Source organism: Ictalurus punctatus, chromosome 3 (assembly GCF_001660625.3).
Source record: "Ictalurus punctatus breed USDA103 chromosome 3, Coco_2.0, whole genome shotgun sequence".
Lineage (NCBI taxonomy): Eukaryota > Metazoa > Chordata > Actinopteri > Siluriformes > Ictaluridae > Ictalurus > Ictalurus punctatus.
This window is the reverse complement of record NC_030418.2, coordinates 25,292,415-25,313,749: the sequence shown is the minus strand read 5'-3', so window position 1 is coordinate 25,313,749 and position 21,335 is coordinate 25,292,415. Positions and strand designations below refer to the sequence as shown.

Below are 21,335 nucleotides of genomic sequence, written 5' to 3'. Positions count from 1 at the left end.
CCTTACTCACCAGAGCCTGCCATCCTACTACACCATTACACACCAGAGCTTTATAATATTACTATAATCACTATATTAACCACAAAAGCTTTTGACCCCTACATGGCTACCCACCAGAACAGTGCTTAAGCCTGCCATCAACCTCCATAGTTATCCCCCAGATCATACTGTCACATAACAAGAATGTTATGGAAGACTATGGTCCCCATATCTATTCACAGAAGCCTACTGTCCCTCTACACTGTAAACCACCAGAAGCTTCCGTCCCACTACATCCGGGCTTCTCAGCTACAGTCCTGGGAACCACCTTCCCTGCACTGTTTGTCCTGCTCTCTACTCAACATATGTCTTATTATACGTTATTAATGCACCTTGTGTATCTCTTGTGTATATATTAAAAATAAAACCCAGCTTGCACTTTGGTAATGGCATGCACAGACACTTCTAGGCAAGCATTCTCAGGCGGCAGAACACAGGCTGTCTGTCTCCCAGGTGCACACACCCATCCTGCAGGTGTAGCTGGTAGGGAGGATTGTTTGTACTCAGTAACTTGAGTGATTGATTCAGTGGGAAAGAGTTTGGCTTGGCCAGGTGATCAGAGCTCAGCTCATGGGCCAGAACCTGCGTCATCTCGGAGAGAGCTCCTCCATAACACTCCATGTGTCATATCAAGGAAACTATTAACACAGTCCTGGATGTGATTCACATTCCTCAGCCTGAGGCTAATGTGCTGCATCCGGGGATGGCCTGAAAAGAATTCTCATTCCTTTCCATCTTTCTTCTCCATCACTTGTTCCTTTTTTGGAATTCAAAAACATGTGGCTAAAATAGCAGAGTGTTCAGAGCTATACAGAAAGCAGTGTCCTTGTAGGGGAGTCATGTGATATGGAAGTGTCTTACAGGAAAGTGATCTCATCTTAAACTAACTTAAACATTTTTCTCCTACACCTCTGTTTATAGTGATTTACAATGTGTACTTTGTTGTGTGACTAAATCTTAGCATGATTTCTCACAACAGAAGAGTGGAATGATATGTAATATTTATGCATATATATTATTTATTATATCAAACTCAAAATACATTACAGTACCGTCTTAGTCCAAGTCACCTGTTAATTCTTTTTTATAATATTTGTCTTTAACGTTTATTTTGTATCTTCTACATGCATGTGTCGGAGAAAGAGCAAACTTTATATATTGAACCATTTCTTTTCCAAAAATGTTTACATTTTTATTTGTTAAAGTAATAGACTATTTTCCCAATTTAAAAAAAAAAGTAATTTAGACTATCTGTGATTCCACCTGGAAAAAAAATAATAAACGCAAGTAAAGTTATTCGAGTATTCTCCAAGCTTGACTGTCACTTCAAGTTGTTTAAAGTATGTCTCCCACTAAATCCTGACTTTTTTTTTTTTTTTTGCCAAACAGTACAGCTCTGTCTGGCAGCGTCCCTGCTGCACTGCTGGCTGTCTCTCCTCTTTTAGAAGCCATGTTTTCTTTATCAGGGTGTTTGTGTAGTCAGGCCACACTCACTCGCCCTGTACTTTGTCAATGTGGCTGTGTGATCTATAACAGTCGTGTGATCAGGTCGTCTGCTACAGTGTGCTGACTTTAAGGGCTTTTCGCTTTGTCGTGTTTGAACATTAGTCCGAGTTCCTCCTCCATGCTATAAATGTGGACAGACGAGTAGATGAGAGCACTCGTGTCCTCACTGTAATCATTTCCACAGTTAACTGAATACCCCAACACCCCCCACAGTAGGTGCTGTTTAAAAATGAACTACTTGTGTGTAATATCATTTTCAGGACACATGCTTTTGCTTGTTTTATATTTAATTAAAAAATGAATCCCATAATTTAAAAACAAATGTACATTTTTTTCAGAAATGATTCGATACACTCGCGTTAGGAAAGGATTATGAAAATCAGAGTGCCATGAAATCTGTCGTGCCGCTACTGTGTATACGAACATGTGTGCACTTGAGTGGTAAAGCTGTAAATCTCAAGCACGATCAACTGTGCCGTGTGTGTGTGTGAGAGCGAGAGAGAGCGAGAGTGCGCGCGAGAGAGAGAGAGAACTCTGCGGTGGATCATCTAACCACCTTGCACACAGTAGCACAGCTGTTCTCTCTTACCAAATAGCCTGTGGGTTTCATGTTCACACATTTAGACATTTTAGCATAGCCTTAAACACACACACACACACACACACACACACACACACACACACACACACACACCAACTGCACTGCTTAACAATAGCTAATTCAAACACACACACATAAGGATTTATAATGTCACAGGGTCACTGTGACACTTCAGTAATCATGTGCAACTCTGCTGACTTGGCAGACTGAAGGCACCATGGTGTGTGTGTGTGTGTGTGTGTGTGTGTGTGTGTTGTGAGGGAGAAGGTTTTTTTTCATTTTTAAATCCTACATTTAGTCATTGCCAATTCTCGATTGCAAGCTCCTAGAGTTCTCCTCTATCACTCATTCTTCATTTGAAACATGTGAAGCTTCTTTGATGTTCTTCTCACGTGAACGTCCATTTGAACGGCTCCTCACAGGGCAGCTTTACATCGGTGGAGCGGACGCCAACCGCCCTTTTTTTGTGTACGTGAGATCACCGATGCCTACAATTGGATTGGTCGATGTCGCTCTGATTGACAGGAGAGGAATTCAGTCTGAGAACACAGCTAGTTTTGCTCGTCTGGACTCCCGGCCTTGCTTGGCTGTAGTGTTGTCAGGATTAAACATTTCTCCCTGATACTGTGAATTTCTTTCTGTTGCACCACTGGGGAGTATTTGACAAAACACTGTGTTTAGCCTCAGTACCCTAAACACACTCGCACACTTCCAGATTTTTCTATTCTTATACACTGCTGGGCAAAAAACATATAATTATTCAGTAAATTAGCAAGAATTAAACAAACAGATGAAGTAGCTTAGTATGGGGTAGCCTTTCTCTTTGATTTCCTTAAATGTTTAAGCCTTGGGGGTAAACTTGCTTTTTATTTTTTATATGTTATTTTAATTTAATTTTGTACACCCAGACCTGTGTTAAACATTTGAATCATTATCATGATTTTACCTTGGTGTAGAAGACTCCATACATGAATATCCCGCTTTCTAGATTTTTCTTCCAAACAGCAAAAGTAAATGAGTAAGTGGTGGCACAGGAGGTCTCAGGAGGACATTTGTTTAATTCTTGATCAATTTCTGACCAGTGAGTTGTTGTTAAGAAATTAAAATCTTCATATTTTGCCATTTAGGGCTTAGCTCATTTTTAATTTTTTTATGCCCAGGAGTGTACTTGCCTTCAGCTCTGTTCATGCTGTCTTTTTCTTTAGTTCATATTTTCTTCACCTTTTTTGCTTCTCTGTACATCACTGCAAATCTCTTGAGCTTTTGATTTTAGGGTCTGCTCTCAGTTCTCAATTCTCTCAGTTCTAAATAAGCTCTGAGAGCTTATTTAGAACTTGCTTGTATTTCATGTTCATTTTCTTTCTTCTTCATGCCCTCTTTCTTGTTTGGACAGAACATGGTGTTTCTTTTTTCCCCAAGCGGCTCCCTGCTGCCTTGACCCTCATCCCTGTTCTCAGACTGCAGGATTTTAGAGAACAATCACTTCCACATACACCAAAAGTCTCTCTCTCTCTCTCTCTCTCTCTCTCTCTCTCTATGTCTCTCTCTCTCTCTCTCTCTCTCTCTCTCTCTCTCTATGTCTCTCTCTCTCTCTCTCTCTCTCTCTCTATGTCTCGATCTCCCCCCATCTCTCTGTCTCTCCCTCCCTCTGTCTGTCTCTCTCTCTCTCTCTCTCTCTCTCTCTCTCTCTCTCTCTCTCTCTCTCTCTCTCTCTCGTGCTCTCTCTCTCTCTGTCTCCTTCCCTCTGTCTGTCTGTCTCTCTCTGTCTCTCTCTCTCTCTCTCTCTCTCTCTCTCTGTCTGTGTACGTGTCTGTCTCTGTCTCTCTCTCTCTCTCTCTCTATGTCTCGATCTCCCCCCATCTCTCTGTCTCTCTCTCTGTCTCCCTCCCTCTGTCTCTCCCTCCCTCTGTCTGTCTCTCTCTCTCTCTCTGTCTCCTTCCCTCTGTCTGTCTGTCTCTCTCTCTCTCTCTCCCTCTCTCTCTGGCTGGCTGGCTGTCTCTCGCTCTCTCTCTCTCTCGCTCTCTCTCTTTAGCAATTTCTATGTCAGGCAGCAGTCATATTTGAGCATTGTTTGAGCTGCGTTCAGAATGTATTTTTGTGGAATTTGACAGGATATGGACAGGATAATGGATGTGAAATTTGTCCAGTTTGCCAATATTACCACTGGTATTTGATATCCTGGCTATACTTCTGTAAGACTTGAGCAATATTGCTGTGTGTGTGTGTGTGTGTGTGTGTGTGTGTGTGTGTGTGTGTCTGTCTATACCCAAGTTAATTACATTACAGTGAGTTGATTTGTGCGGTTATAGGAAAAGAATCCACGGCACAGTGGTGTGATGATGGCACGACATGAAAAAGAGGACTGGCGCCAAGTGGAAGTTGATTTATTTTCCTATAACAGCTCATCCTGTAGTGTTTTTATTGTTCTTATACCACAGCGATTTGCCAACATTTTCTAAAGTTATTAATGAGCAACATTAATTAACGTGTGCAAGGCCAGTTATTTCCTCTGATCACGTCATTGTAGCAGCTACAAACAGTTCATCTGTAACCAGCCTCTCTCTTATTCTCTTTCTTGAACTTAATAAGGAAGAAAAACAATGTGGCTTGTTAACATGATGACAAGAAACCGGAAAGCATTATGTCCTCTGTCCTGAAGACTCTGTCCTGCCTTGGCGGAAAACTTTCTGACCATTATGAAGTGCTGACACTCGAGACTGCTTCCATAAACCTTAAATAAACATCTCCTTACAGAAAGCTTCACAAGTATATGAGTACAAGTATCCGAGTTTTCTTGTTAAGTGGCACGTTGAACATTTAACCATCTATTATTAGCCACAGATGATGTCATTGTCCACCAAACGAGTCTCTCTGAATGAGTTGCTCCTAGAAAACAGAACGCACTAGAACTGTAGGCCAGCATTGCATTAGGAGAGTGTCATGATGCTCCTTTACTTTTCTTTTCCTCTTTTAAAAGAAAAATCTCATATCCACTGTTTAAGTGCTTACACACACACACACACACACACACACACACACACACACACACACACACACACACACACCTCATTCTTTGCACAGTGACTCCTTGGCTGACTCAGTATTTTCCTCCCTCCTCTCTTCTAATGTTCCTGCGTCGCTGGTGGTTCTACTCTGGAATGCAGAGAGTAAAACATGACGGTTGTGCATTCCTCCGCACAGTCAGCACTTGTACACGACACATGGCCCTAAAGCCTGGTGTGTGTATTAGCCCTGTTTTTGTATGCACCACAGTTTATTTGGAGTTATTTGAATCAAAACATGATGATTTTGTTGCTATTTCAGTAAAAAAAAAAAAAATAATAATAAAAATTATATGGCTCACAGACAAATTCAGATTTCACTGGAAGATGGCTACAGTGAAGGTCCGTAGCAAGATTCGAGTAGTTTTGTTTTAACATACAGTATTGTGCAAAAGTCTTAGGCACCCTATTTTTTTTTTTTTTTTACTAAAAACTTTGTTATTAAATAATAACTACACCTTTTTTTTATATAACTTTGTTTAGTCGGTACAAAAAACATTTTAGATTCCCAAACATTTTGTTTTCTAGCACAAAATTAATTGTTATAGAAAAACTGTTTGTATGTCATTAAGGAAAGCAGCATATAAAGAAAGCAGAAAAAAAATAGGAAGCTGTCAGTGGCTGCAAGCGGATTTCTGAGAAGGCTGGTTGTGAAAAACCCTCAAGTGATTGCAAAAGACCTGAAGCAAATATTGGTGGCAACAGGCACTGAGGTTTCAGTGAGCACAGTAAGGCATGTACTAAACACAGAAGGTTTCATTGCCAGACCTCCAAGACGTGCATCACTACTGACCCAAAAGCAGAAGAAAAGTCGCTCAAAATCATGTAAATAAGCCACAGAAGTTTTGGGATTCTGTTCTATGGAGCAATAAAGCAAAACTGGAACTTTTCAGCACGATGGAGCAGAGGTGTGTCTGGAGAAAGAAGAATGAAGAAAGAACACTCTGTCCACATTCAAACATGATGGTGGCTCGGTGATGCTCTGGGACTGCTTTGCATCCTCTGGCACTGGAAACCTGCAGCGCGTGGAAGGCAAGATGGATTCATTGAAGTATCAGGAAATCCTAGGAGAAAACTTCATGCTGTCTGTGAGGAAGCTGAATCTTTGGCGTCATTGGACCTTCCAACAGGACAATGATCCAAAGCAAACATCAAATTCCACCCAGGCTTGGTTGCAGAAGAGGTCCTGGAAGATTCTACAGGGCCATCACAGTCACCTGACTTGAACTCTCATAGAAAATCTCCGGTGGGATTTGAAGAAGGCGGTTGCAGCACACAAACCCAAGAATATTACTGAACTGGAGGCCACTGCTCATGAGGAATGGGCTAAGATTCCCCAGGAATGCTGCTAGAAGCTATGCATCTTGTTTACAGCAGGTCATAACAGTAAAAGAGTGCTCTACTAAGTACTAAAGATGCTTGCCATGAAGGGATTAAATAATTTTGAAACTGGAGAAGTCATTATAAGTTGAATTTGGGGAAACCGCTTGAAGCATTCACTGTGTTGAACTGTTTCAATTTCTTTTGTTTGATTTGTTCATTGCAAACAGCTGAATGTCTGTAAAGTTTGACAATAAACCTGATTTGCAATGGGGGTTCAATGATTTTGATTGCAACTGTATTATTTGTTTTCATGTTTTAAATGAAATGTGCATTTTTATTTGCTTATAGATTATTTGCCTGTTATTAGTAATAATAACTACAGCTGGGCTTTGTTTAATGTGTCACACGCATTACCAGTGATAGAGACTTATCTGACCCCTAACTTATCTTACTGACTTTCTGCTGTCCACAGTTGACTGAGTCATCTCTCTCTCTCTCTCTCTCTCTCTCTCTCTCTCTCTCTCTCTCTCTCTCTCTCTCTCTCTCTCTCTCTCTCTCTCTCTTTCTGTCTGTGTGTCTCTGTCTCTCTCTCGTTCTCATACAGGTTACGCCTTCCTGCTTTTCCAGGAAGAGAGTTCAGTTCAGGCCCTCATCGATGCCTGCATTGAGGAAGATGGAAAACTCTACTTGTGTGTCTCCAGCCCCACCATTAAAGACAAACCAGTGCGTTAAAATCATTTTACATCTGTAAATAAGCTAAAAATGTTTTTAAGAGGAAATCCTCTAGATAACCTAGTGTTCTTATAAACCTCTTTACCGTACAAGTTTACGTATAAACCTTTTACGGTTTTTATTTTGTTTCAGTTATTTAGTTTGTTTGTTGGTGTAAATATCAGCTGGGTAGTTTTCCTTTGGTTTGTGCGTGATGACGCGTATAACACTCTTGGCGTCAGTGCACAGCTGTCTACATTTTACTTACTTCCCCATAGCACTTAGACATGCGAGGACACTTGAAGAGTCTGATCATGAACAGGTCACTGACTGCTCATTCATAGTGACACTCCTTCAGAAACGGTTTGTTTTATGAGGCTGCGAGTAAGTACAGACTGTCTGTTGTTCAGGTCCAGATCCGCCCGTGGAATCTGAGTGACAGTGACTTTGTGATGGACGGCTCACAGCCTCTGGACCCTCGCAAGACCATCTTTGTGGGAGGAGTCCCTCGACCTCTGCGCGCAGGTGAGGGGACGAATTCAGATTTTCTCCAGATGTGTCTCTATATTCAGTACCTCAAAATTCTGTAAATATTATGCGCTTCCATAACCTAAAATGAGATAAACCAAGTACTTTTAAACTTTTTAATTTGTTATTTGTAACTCTCTTTTGGTTTCTGTCTCTCTCTCACTCTCTGTCTCTCTGTGTGTGTGTGTGTGTGTGTGTGTGTGTGTGTAGTGGAGTTGGCGATGATTATGGACCGGCTGTATGGAGGTGTGTGCTATGCTGGCATTGATACTGACCCTGAGCTGAAGTATCCTAAAGGAGCAGGTCGAGTGGCCTTCTCTAACCAGCAGAGCTACATCGCTGCCATCAGCGCTCGATTCGTCCAGTTGCAGCACAACGACATCGACAAGCGGGTAAGTGTATGAGTGTTATATGCTGCTTTTCTACGAGGTAAATATCACACACCTCTACACGCTTCTAGGTGTATCTGAAACGTGCGGTCAGGGCTGCTTTAAGCTGACATGTGGCAGCAGCACCCTGGTATAATGTGAAAGTGCTGTTTATTTGTTTGTTTGTTTGTTTTGTTATACATGCAACACAGAGTTTATGTTCTGGGTGTTACAGTGGAATCAGTACAGAAGGAATCTTACTCATGAACCAGCATAAAGCTGCACTAACAGCACCATAGTGTATTATATCTGTTTCTACACATCACCCCCGTCACTGTGCTTACATCCTCCATCCTCCGTTCTCCATCCTCCGTTCTCCATCCTCCGTTCTCCATCCTCCGTTCTCAAGCTGCCTTTATATCCACTCTCACCGACACCTCTAATCCATCCATCCTTCCTTCCTTCCTTCCTTCCTTCTGCTTATTTCTTTGGTTCTTTCCTCCTCTCTTTCCATTTTCCTTCCCTTCTTTCTATAAGTTCTTGTCTTGATTCTTTCATCCTCTCTCATTTCTTTCTTTCTTTCTCCTTTCTTTATTTCCTTTTCTGTTGTTCTTTCTATAATTTCCTTCCTCTTTTTCTTATTTCTTTTTTCCTTCCTTTCTTTCTCCCTCTTCTTTTCTTCTTTCCATTTTCCCTTTCCTCATTTCCTTTCCTTATTTCCTTCCTTTCCTTCCTGCTATGCTTTCCTCCCTTGGTATGGTGTGCTGAAGTCAGTGCTTCTCAGTAGATCATGTTCCAGTGACGGGGTTAAATGGCACAGACGATGTTCTTTTGTGCCTCACTCACAAACTCCCATCGCAAAATTTCGAACACACATTCAAGGTTCAGCGTAACAAACCCACTACAAGCCAGTTGCAGGTCTCAGGGAACCAAAATGATTGTGCAGTTTTGGTGTATGAGTACTGATCATCAGCTGTAGTGTATTTAAGGCACCATTTGTCATTTTTACTTACTGATTTTTTTTAAAAATTCTATTACATTAATGACATTACTGTCATGGCTGATGTGGCCCTGCTGAGGGAGCATGGCCCTGCACTCTAATCCTGGTAACTCCTTGGCCCTGTATTTGTTTATTTGTGTGTGTAGTTTAGAGTTTATAGATGATCCCAGACAAAGTTCCAGGCACTTATTCAGGCTTCTGGTACACTCTCGTTACCTCACAATCATTTCCTACTCCAGCATTATGAATGGAAAGCATGAAACAGGCATGTAATCAGTTTGACCATCAGCTTCTGGATTCCTGACAACCATTTGAAGATGCACACAAACACGCATACACACACACCCAGACACACACACACATTCAGGCTAATTATAGCATATGCAGTGGAGCTGTTTTCTATTTTAAGTGTGTTCTCCTATAGGACAGAGCTGATGGTGTGCAGATGAAGACTGGCAGTCTGCCTGACTGGACAGAGTGATTTGGAACTCTCTGTGTGTGTGTGTGTGTGTGTGTGAGAGATGGAGAGAAAGAGAGAATCTGATCGCCTTCTGGTCTTTTTTAGGATGTACTATTGTGCTCATTTACACTGAATTCTGGCTTTCCACCAAAACATCTTGCTTTCATCCTACAGTACATTCAGTTTCTCACGCTGGTGTTTTATTTGTGGCTCCTGCTGAGCGTGTCGCACTGGCCTCACTTTACAGTCTGCATCTCCTCAACTTTTTCCTCACTTATTTCTGTTTGGTGGTTTTGATGCGTCAGCGAGAGGCTGGATTTGCTCTTTGAGGTGTGATATTTAAGGAAAGGCTGGGTGTAATTACTTTTGCAGCTGTGTATCATAAAGGTGAGCGTGACATTTCATTTGGCCGAGTGATGGGGACACCGAAGCACGGTTTCAGGTTTAGGTCTGGGAATCAATGTTGGCACTAATAGTTTTTTGGTGTCTGAGCCTGTAATTTTGGAGGGATTTGGGTTACAGACTGTTAACGTGGTATAACAGCAAAAAAAAAAGGGCTTCACACACACTAATAGTTTTCTGTAAACATTAAAAAATCCGTTTTATTCATTCATTTATCCAGCAGTGTAGTGCAGTTGTTCAAACTTTAGTCTTTCCTTAAACGTGGACGTGCAGAACATTTTAAAGGGGAAACCTGCTTAAAGTGATCACTTTGTCGTATCCAGTTACATCCTGAGGAGGACGATGTAATGAGAACTTAACTTCGGGTATTGTTAGTACTTGTAACATGAAGCGGATTAGATGTTCAAATCTATTTCATAGCTGTTAAATACTTTTTATACCTAGAATAAAAAATGTTTGCGCTTACAGTTTTGATTTTGTGCCTCGACTGTTTTGGTTCTTTGTTAGCAAAACCTTTAATATCGTCATTCATATTGGCTATTTTCATTACAATGTGTTTTTGTGCTGTTTTAACATATCGTCCAGCCCTACTACAGAAAACGCTTGTAATAATCACTTGTGACATGTAACATAAAGAAAGTTTATGCCTAGCAAGTTTTCAGCTGGAAAATTGAATTCAGCTGAACAAAAGAATCGATGATATGAAACAATAAGTGAAGGGGGAAAAAAATCAATTCTGGAGGATGAACGGATTCAGAAACCCTAAAGTTTCATTCATCTGACCGAAGGACAAAATCAAACCATAACTTCACAAGTACTGTTTTAGATAAACGTAGAGCCGATACATCTATATTTTGAGATATTCTACATCAAAATAGTGGGACAGGGACGCCTGCTATGGAATTCCCATTTGTGCCTAAAGCAAATGAACTAAATGGCTGTTCATGAAAAAGTGGGAAAAATGCTTCATTAAAAGTTTTGATTCATCAAAATTGCATTGTTTGAATTGTTATTATTGTAAGTTATAAGTAAATGAAGAAACAGAGCAACAACGGGGAACTACTTTACTGGGAAATATGTCCTCTTTGAAAACGCATATAATAATAATTTGAATTTCTTATTTTAATGAGTTTTTTTTTTTTTTTGTACTTGTATTTCGTATCTTCTTCCTTGGAGGGCACGATGGCTTAGTGGATGGGGGTTTGAATCCCGCCTCTGCCGTGTGTGTGTGTGTGTGCGCGTGTGTGCGCGTGCGCGTGTGTGTGTGCGCGTGTGTGTGTGCGCGTGTGTGTGCGCGTGTGTGTGCGCGTGTGTGTGCGCGTGTGTGTGCGCGTGTGTGTGCGCGTGTGTGTGCGCGTGTGTGCGCGTGTGTGCGCGCGTGTGCGCGTGCGTGCGTGTGCGTGCGTGTGCGTGTGCGTGCGTGTGCGTGCGTGTGCGTGTGCGTGCGTGTGTGTGTGCGTGTGTGTATGTTCTCCTCCTCCGGGTACTCCGGTTTCCTCCCCCAGTGAAAGACATGCGTTGTAGCTTGATTGGCATTTCCAAGTGGTCAGTGTACTGTGTGAGTGTCTGCGATTGTGCCCTGCGATGGTTTGGCATCCAGTCTAGGTTCCTCTTCCTTGTGCCCTGAGTTCCCTGGGATGGGCTCCAGGCTCCCCACAACCCTGTGTAGGATAAACAGTACAGAAAATAGATGGATGGATGGATGGATATTTTCTGCCATGGAGTTATGTGGAATATTTACTATTTAATTAATTGATTAGTTTGTTTGTTTAATTGCATTATTAGGGGACAAGCCCAGAATGGGCGATGGCCCCTATTGTTTTCTTCTTATTGTTGTTATTAATCAATAATTAATAAATCATTATAATTATTTTCAACTGTACTCCGATGCCAACATTTAAGTTAAATCTTAGCGTTCTGGAACTTTCATGAATTTGCTGGATATGCAGTGCTCTGGCAGTGTGGGGAAAATGTGAACCAGGGAAGAAACGAGGATGACTGGAAAACGTCATGTAGAAATATCATTTTTTTTGGTTTGAAGCAGCATTTATGAGCACAGATTCCTCACATTACATACCTGTTTCTTTTTAACCTGCTCTCTGCTGCTTCGTGCAAATCTCACGTTACGTCCCGCGTCTGCAGGTGGAGGTGAAGCCGTACGTGCTGGACGATCAGATGTGTGACGAGTGCCAGGGAGCGCGCTGTGGAGGCAAGTTCGCCCCGTTCTTCTGTGCCAACGTCACGTGCCTGCAGTACTACTGTGAGTACTGCTGGGCCAGCATCCACTCGCGCGCCGGCCGCGAGTTCCACAAACCGCTGGTGAAGGAGGGAGGAGACCGACCACGCCATGTCTCCTTCCGCTGGAGCTGATGGAGGAGTGACCTCCCTTCCTCACTTCTTCACTCCCATCATCCCCCTCCAACCAACTAACTACCACCATCACCACCATCACAACTACAACCGAAGATAACATGGGTCTTCTTTTATCCTTTCTTTTAAACAAAAAAAAAAAAATGCACAGCTCTTAATATCTTTGTCCACCATACTCTCTGCTAATGAACATTCAGTCGAATAAGAATTTTGAGTCTTTCTGCTCAGAAATTTGCACTTTGGCACACATGTACACACTTGATGTTAGCTAGGTCATGACAATACTGTTCTTTTTTTCAAGTTTACTTCAATTTCCTCTAGTCAGTCAGTGTTTCCCAATAGGACATCATTTAGACAAGAGTGAGACTACACACACACACACACACACACACACACACACACACACATACATATATATATTTAAAAAAAAATGATTATATTTTTGGTTTTGTAATCTATAAATATATATATACGCATAGATAATTCCTTTTTTATTTTATTTAATTTTCTTTTTTTTTTTTTTTTAAAGGAGCATGCACTTGTTTTCAGAAAACCTATATCATTGCCCCGAGTAGAAAATGTGAGGGAACAAAATTACCAAAGGTGAAAATCAACCTTTTATTAAGGGTAAAATAAAAAAATTTTAAAAAACAAACCAATCATAAATGAATCTAAAATTCGAACACACCTACTGTATTCGCTCTCAACAGTTCAGTTAATACCTCATGTGCACAATCAGATTTTGTTTCCTTCGCTTATCATTTTTAGGCCTTTTTTATTTTTTTAATAATATTATTTTTTAGTGTTATGTACATGTAATGCTGCAATAGCTTTTGCTGCTAAATCCGTGGTATATAGTTGTATACCATAGTACTTTATTCAGGCTGGGAAGTGGATGAGAATCGGTTAGGGCGCCTGGTTGGGAGGTGAGCAGGCCGGCATGAGAGCGAGCGTCGGCCTCGGCGCGGTCTCTGCTCGTCCCTGAACTGCATGGTTCTCCGAATCAGGTCTCTGCATGCAATAGAATTTTCAGTATCGAGTCTATTATTCATCTTGGCCCACTTTGCACATGGTAGACGAGGACACAGGGCAGGAAAGCGCGCGGGAGACGGAGACGGAGACGCCGCGAGAGGAAAGCCCGTCTCGCTCGATCTCGCTGATCGTATCATGCTGAAAGCTAAAAGCGAGAACAGACGACTAAACCGCAGTTCTGATTTAAAAGGCCTAGATGTAGGATAAGCCTTCAAACAAGCTGTCTCTAGTAGGTGAAGAACATTTTTCTTTTTTCAGTAATTTGTTAATATAATTGTGCAATTTTTTTATACGGTATGTAGTTAGGTTTGAGTATATGCCTAGAACTGTGATTCGCTTTAACTGTTCTTGATGTCTAACAAGTCCTGTGAAAACTTCATAACCAGTGTATACAGTACACAGAAACACTCACTCGCATACATACAGTCTTCCCTGTCCCTCTGTTTCGTATACACACACACACACACACACACACACACACCTTTTGATAGTTCTCACTCACACAGGATGTATAAAAACTAGCCCCTTTCCTAAAAACTACCAACACCATTCACTAGAACTAATACCACGTCAGGCCTCGACGCTTCTGCCTGACTAGTGAAGTGACTAAAAGACAAAAAAAAAATACTGCAGTGACGTGTTTTTCCCCCGCAAAGACCCACATAAAGAGTTCCGACAGTGTGACTGCAGCACATTGGATTAACATCACCAGAACATTGTGTGCTCGCTGCATTTATATATCTATATATCTCTATATACACAGATTTTCCTGCAAAGCTTGAAGAATAGAACCAACCTGCTAATAATGATGGTGGATATTTTTTTAAGACTATGGGCTTGAGAGAGGACGAGTGGGAGTTTAGGAGAACACAAGTATTGGCTGCTGATGTGATGCGTTTAAGAGCGAGACAGGGTTTTACGAGCCCATGACAGTCCCGAGCTCGGTGTTTCACGGAGCGAATGCTAGATGGTCCCACCCCGTTTTCCCGTAGTGACATTCATCACGCCGGAAAAGGCCGCAGCAACCGTGGCTCGGGTTTTTAATCCTAAACAGTCACCTTTAGGACGGAACACTTTGTTCGCTTTTGGAAGAAAAAAAAATTACGTAAAACAAGAGCTACTTTTTTTTTACTGATGGTAAAAAAAAAACAAAAACAAAAAAACAGCAGAAAACTAATCATGAATAGCAATGAGGATCCTTATGGACGTGAATTCTGGGGGGTTTGTGATATTTCCTTCCCAACCCAGAAGGGTTTTCTAGATCTGTTCCTTTTCTGTAATAGACATTTGTTATGCACTACTCTTTGTATCTAGATGGTTAGCTATCAGTCAGCTATTTTTTTTGTTGAGAGAGCGCAAGCGAGAGAGAGAGGAAAAAATAGAAAATGTGTGCTTTCTGACTGATGTGATCTTTTGCAATACCTCAATTTTGAAATATAATAGGAGAGAAATCAATATTTTCTAAGTAAGTTTATTCAAATACAAAATATATATTAATTTAAATTTGCAAGAAAATGATTTAACAGATGGTTAATTTTATTTTTGTCATGTTGATTTGCTTTTATGTTTAATTTTATTTTTTTGAGAAAAAAAAATGATAAAAAAGCAACTGAAGGAGCTAGAGCTTTATAACTTTAATAGAGTAAGAGTCAGCTGAAGTAGAGACGACCTTAACACGGCGTAAACGGGGAGAGAGAGAGAGAGAGAGAGATTCGCCAACTGCACGCCACAGTGTTAAAAAAAGAGAAAAAAAGAAAAAAAAAAGTTCATACAACATCTTACTCCAGAAAGAAAGAAAAAAAACAAAAAACGGAAAAAAAAAAACATGGACATCCATTAGGTGCTTAAAAAGTCAACTGACGATATTTCCCTTGGTTTTGTATGTTTATAATCAGTCATTTACTGACCAGTGAAAGAAATTTTTTTTGTGTGTGATTTTTTTTTTTTTTTAAACAAAAAGCTTTTTTATGTTTAAGTGTAGCCCATTTGTTTTGTAAAAGCAAATTGCCCTACTTTGTTAACCTGACCTAATTTAAGCTAAACTGATCTTTGATGGTTCTTGATTAAATGGAGAAAAACGAAAGATTTTTTTTTTTGTTTAGTTTTTTTTATTATTATTATTTAAAAAAAAAAAAAAACACACAAAGATCCGAACAGTTTCGGCTGTAACTTGATCGAAAGCCCCCAAGGTGCATCAGCAGCGTGGTGGCCTTCTATTCACCTAAGACTTGAATTAGTCCCATTTTTTTTTTTTTTTTTTTTTTTTTTTTAAGGCTATAACCTCGATTCTTTGTTGTAATGTGCAATACTGTTTGTACTGTTTGTAAAAAAGAAAAAAAAAAAAGAAAAGAAAAAGAGGCATAAATCTTTATTGCAGATTTATTTTCATTGCAAGCATTGTGATTCACTAAAATCATTTTCTACTGTGTATTTACCTACTCTACATGCTAGTACCTTCCAGTGGTAATGTAGCCTTTATACTGAGAAATTTTTCATTATTTTTAGAGATTTTTTGCAAAAAAAGAAAGGAATTAAAACATTTACATATTTTTTTTTCTTCTTTTTTTTTATTTCATATTTCTTTTACAGACTTATTTCTCAACCATTAATATTGGCTATTTCTGGGGGAGACTTTCATATCTGGTCAATGTCGTTAATATTATTTTGTATTTTTACTTGGAATAAATTAATTTTATGATGCTAATTCTTTAAAAAAAAAATTCTTTTTGTTCATTTTATTTGATGAAGCTGAGAACCTTTGTAATGTTACTAGTGTCTAGATTTTTTGAAATGCGAAGCTTTGTGTTAACTCGCTGATGTTGCTAACATTAGTGTGACAATGATCTCAAGTCAGGGGGGGGGGTTTCAAAGCTAGGAATTGATGCTTGGTAATGGAAAATGACGTAATGTATCGACTGAATGGGCAATAAAACGAAATGGCAGAAAGGAGCGAATGTGAGGTGAATGTTTAACTACTTCTACTCCGATCACTGCCACTGAAACGCCCACGATGTGCTGAAATTAAAGCAGCGTGCTGTGGCTGGAGAGTGTCACAACAACTTTCTGAGAGCATTCACTCACAAATACCCCGTAGAAGATTATTTTCCCCATCTGTAGCAGGACTCGGTGTATATAAGAGGCCAGTGGTTAAGGTTCTGTGCTAATCCTGGGCCACACTAGAGGATAATCAGGATGAAGTTGTTTTCCGTTTTCTCCCCAAATATGCTCTTGCCAATTCCCATCCACCAACTTACTCTCCTCGATCACACGCCAGCTCCCACGCAGAGAGGGTGAGGGCCAACTGCATCTTTGCAAACTGTTGACCTGCTGCGTCAAAGGGCAGCGGAACCTGATATCTGCGCGAGCGCACAGATGGCAACGATTGGCTAGTGTCAATGTGATCATGCCGTCCTTCGCACCAAGAGAACTCGAGCCAATTTCGCTCTCTTGACTCTCGGACACAGAGAGCTGTGGCATTGTTGGGATTCAAGCTTGTTCTCCCGATAGCACAAACGCGTTTTTTTTTTTTTTTTTTTTTTTTTTTTGAAATGAACCAAAACCTTCTGACCAATTAGATATAAGCATTTAACCGTGCTGTGACATCATCATAGATTTGAAACATGCAAAAAATTACGACTCCCCATCCTGTAATGTACGGCAACACCCACTTCCCTGACCTGAAGACGTGGGTGAGTGACAGCTGAGAGAAATCGTCATCCACCAAGTCATATGTGGTTCGGCAAATTCCCAGGTTCTGAGAGTTGGGATCTTTGGTGCAAAAATTAGTGCAGTCTGTCATTTCTCGCACCCCCAGGGTTGGGGGTTTGAATCCCGCCTCTCGCATGTGCTTCGGGGGTTTCCTCCAGGCAGCCTGCTTTCCTCCCGAGGCCAAAGACGTGTGTTGTAGGCTGATTGGTATTTCCAAATGATCCGTAGTGTGTGAGTGGGTGTGTGACTGTGCCCTGCGATGGGTTGGCACCTCGTCCAGGCTCCCTGCAATCCTGTGTAGGAAAAGCAGTACAGAGGATGGATGGATGGGAATCCTGTAGTGTGACCCAGGCGTTAGAGACGGAAAGATTGTAGAGGTCTTGAATAAGCCGCTTAATGCTCTTTAACCCATCAGCGTGCTGTATGCGACCCTGCGCTCTGCCCCTGACATTCTAATCAGAGTTGAGTAAACATTTCCCCGTGTTCGTTTTTCATTTTCATACAGTCCATTGTGACTAGCTGTGTGTGCATGTAGTCCGTGACTGCAACTCGGTCAGCGTTCAGATATGCAACTGATCCACCAGTTTCCCCAAGTTCGTGCAAGTTCACAAGTAAACATTTTGGCTACGATCTTAAAGAACACCCCCTCATCATTTTTAATTTTATTTATTTATTTATAATTGCTTGCTTTTTTTTTTTTTTTTTTTTTTTTTTTTTTATAAAAGAAGTAAATGCTCCAGCTCTGGTGTTGTGGTCCTCTCTTTTGCACCAATATCAAAACAAGAATGTCCTCTCTAGCTTGCTTATTTCTACCTATTTGTTTTGGTCTTTTACTAATCCGAGGCTTGCCTACTAACCTCCTAATGTCGTCCTCCTGAAACGGTTATTTTTGCTCTCACTGGCGACTGTTGATCATTTCATCATTAGCTCACTGCACTCATTTCGTAACCCTTGTTCTAAAAAGGACCTTCGCGTCGAATAATGTCACCGAACAGCTGCTGAGGAACCAGGAGAAGAGAAAGCGAAGCCGCGTCCTGGCGACTGTTTCACACTCTCTCTGTAGATGTCTATATATTTCCTGTACTAGATTTGGGGAGTTATTTATTCACCCGTGCTTCATATGCTCATTCTCCGTGGGTGGAGCTGCAGCCCACTCGGTCATGTTGTGAAAAACAAACAAACAAACAAACAACCATATACAGATATACCTATATACATGAAAGATTGATTTCTTTTTCCGAAGTTATGTTTTAATTTATAACTAATGACAGGTTCTATCATGACAAGGTTTTAAGATTGTTGACTTGGACCTGTGCTTGTCTAATGTTGTAGTTAAACTGTGATTTAAAAACAAAACAAAACAAAAAAAACACGGAGGGCAATGCTGCTATTGCTTACAACTTGCTTCAAGTTTGTAGTTCCCACCTTCATTATTTCCCCCTTTTCTGTACTAATAAGCAGATCTTATTAAACATAGTTGTATGATGCTGTGACGTGTGGTCGTCTTTTGCATGGCCTCAGTGTTTTCCTGTAACTCTGTGTTGCATGAATGTACCGTCTACACCACACCGTCTAATGATGATATGCGTCTTGTACATTCTGATGAAATTCATTTTGACGCGCGTGTATTTAACAGAACTCGGAGCAGGCTGAGCCACACCCTAACCACTAATTCACCTCTTCAGTGCTCGCTGTGCATTTAAAAAGTGCTTTAACCACAACGTCTGGCTTTTAAAAAAACAAAAAAAAAAAAAAAAAAAAAAAAAACGAAAGAAAACCTTCACTTACGAAAAGGTGTAAGGACTTCCGGGCATTCAGGCATGAACTCCTTAACCTTCAGTACAGCTCCAGCTGGACTAAAAATACCTGCTCTTCCTTAAGCCCAATATGGTGTGTGGAGCATTAATTATGTCTCTAGGGATAAATCTCTAGGCATTTGCAGGTTCATAGTGTGAACAGCCAGGAGCTGAGACAGCACCGCTAAAAGGCAGATCTAGGCAGAACACGAACACACACGCACACAGTTTAAAACTAAATGACAGATCCACCTCATTATTATATATGTAGCATGCACATATACTGTTCAGGAGAGACATTTTGTCACTTGTAATTGAATGCAAATATTACAGTAGAAGAATCATAAAGTCACACAATTGAGCAGTCCAGTGTGTCGTTAACATCATGAACTTTCCTTTCACTTTCACACTATCTGTTGTTACCCAGATGAGGACGGGTTCCCTTCTGAGTCTGGTTCCTCTCAAGGTTTCTTCCTCAGATCATCTTAGGGAGTTTTTCCTCTCCACCGGCTTGCCCAATAGGGATAAATTCACACACTTGAAATCTATATCCTGTGCTAATATGTTTCTGTGAAGCTGCTTTGAGACAATGTCCATTGCTAAAAGCGCTATACAAATCGAATTGAATTGAATTAAACAGCAGAGATAGAATTGGACCAATGCTGCCCTGAAACGCTGAATCAGTATCTGATTCCCAATTGACATTGGGTGAGGAGGTCTGAGGTGCACTCAGCGTTCCAGTTCATCCCAGAGATGCTCAGTGGGGTTCAAATTCGAGCTCTGTGCCAGCCGACTGAGTTCTTCTACACCATGTCTTCATGGAGCTCGCTTTTTGTGCACAGTGACATGGTTATGCTGGAACAGGTTTGGGCCTCTTGGTTCCAGTGAAGGGAAACTGTAATACTAAAGCACACAGACATCCTATACAACTGTGTGCTTCTAACAGTCTGAGGAAGAACCACATCTGGGTGTGATGGACAGATACACTGCCTGGCTGAAAAAAGGGTCACTGTTGGCATTTAAATAAGCAAATAGTTAAGAGCCTATGATTGGATCATTACTGCAGCGATTAATACGTTTCAGCTGGCAACAGTTCTTTTAACCCTAACTGATGCAGTGTCTCGTCTCTTAAACACCCATGCCGGAACACGTATCCCCTACATGTGGAGAGGATGTTAGTGTGTTTCAGAAGGGGCAAATTATTGACCTGCATCAAGCAAAGAAAACATCTGAGGAGATTGCTGAAATCTCTGGATTTGGGTTCAGAACTGTCCAAAGAATTATTAACACCTGGAAGGAGAGTGGTGAAAGGTCAGCTATGAGGAAGAAATACGGTCAGAAAAATGAAATGTTCAAAATCCTGAATGGTGGTGATCTTTAAAACGCTTGGTGAAGTCACATTATTAATAAATAAATAAATAAATAAATAAAATGGACAATAGAACTCCTAGCTGTGTTTAACAGTGAAAGTACGAGCATTTCCACGCACACAATGCGATGAGAACTTACAGAATTGGGACTAAAGTGCTGTGTGGTCTAATCGGTGTGAGGCTAATCAGATTAAAACGACTTCTTGCTAGGGAGAGTAAAGACTGGACTGTGGAGCCATGGAAAAAGTTCATGTGGTCTGATGAGTTCAGATTTACACTATGCGATGGGTACAATCAGGGTAAGAAGGGATGCGCATGAAATGATGCACCCATCATGCATAGTGCCTACTGTACAACCTACTGTCTCTGGAGGGAGTGTTATGATCTGGGGTTGCTTCTAACGGTCAGGTCGAGGCTCTGTGATGTTATACTGCAATAAAATGGAGTCAGCCGAGTACCTGAAAGTAACGGATGACCGGGTTATCCATCAATTTCTTCCTTGACAGCACCGGCATATTGCAGGATGACACTGCCGAGATTCATCAGGCTCAGATTGTGAGTGGCTCAGAGAGCATGAGGAATCATTTTCACACATGCATTGGCCCCCACAGAGTCCTGACCTTAACCCAATTGCAAGTGTTTGACATGTGCTGGCGTGGTTCGAGTCTCCCATCCTCAATGAAAAGATCTCAGCCAAAAATGAACGCAACTCTGGCTGGAATACAACGCCACTACATTTTTTTTGGCCAGGCATTGTATATAATTGTGAGCTTCCAACTTTGTTGCAACAGTTTGGGGAAGAACAAATGGGTGTGATGGTCAGGTGTCCACAAACTTTTGGCCATAGTGTATTTATCAACCGAATCCATTTCATGCAGTGAATGCTCTGCACATTTAAAAGACGTTAAACGTGTCCATCAGGCACTTGTATGTCAGCCCAGGAATCAGGTTAATTAGTTGTATTTTTGTTTATACTTTTATTTATAGATGCTTTTCAGAAGGTCGACATTTCTATATTATAAATTCTTTATTCTAATATTTTGAGGTGCATTTTAGATC

General features: G+C 40.9%; 1 protein-coding gene across 7 annotated transcripts in view; it reads left to right on the top strand.

Annotated features, from left to right (window-relative positions):
- Window positions 1-18,887, top strand: part of cpeb3 (cytoplasmic polyadenylation element binding protein 3) — a 61,284-nt gene extending 42,397 nt beyond the window's left edge. For all 7 annotated transcript variants that reach the window (XM_017463644.3, XM_017463643.3, XM_053679799.1 and 4 more), the window contains 4 exons: window positions 7,136-7,254; window positions 7,653-7,767; window positions 7,981-8,162; window positions 12,143-18,887. In XM_017463644.3, the coding sequence (XP_017319133.2) occupies window positions 7,136-7,254; window positions 7,653-7,767; window positions 7,981-8,162; window positions 12,143-12,370 (644 nt within the window). In that variant the 3' untranslated portion in view covers window positions 12,371-18,887. The remainder of the gene's footprint in view (window positions 1-7,135; window positions 7,255-7,652; window positions 7,768-7,980; window positions 8,163-12,142) is intronic.
- Window positions 18,888-21,335: the final 2,448 nt, after the last annotated feature.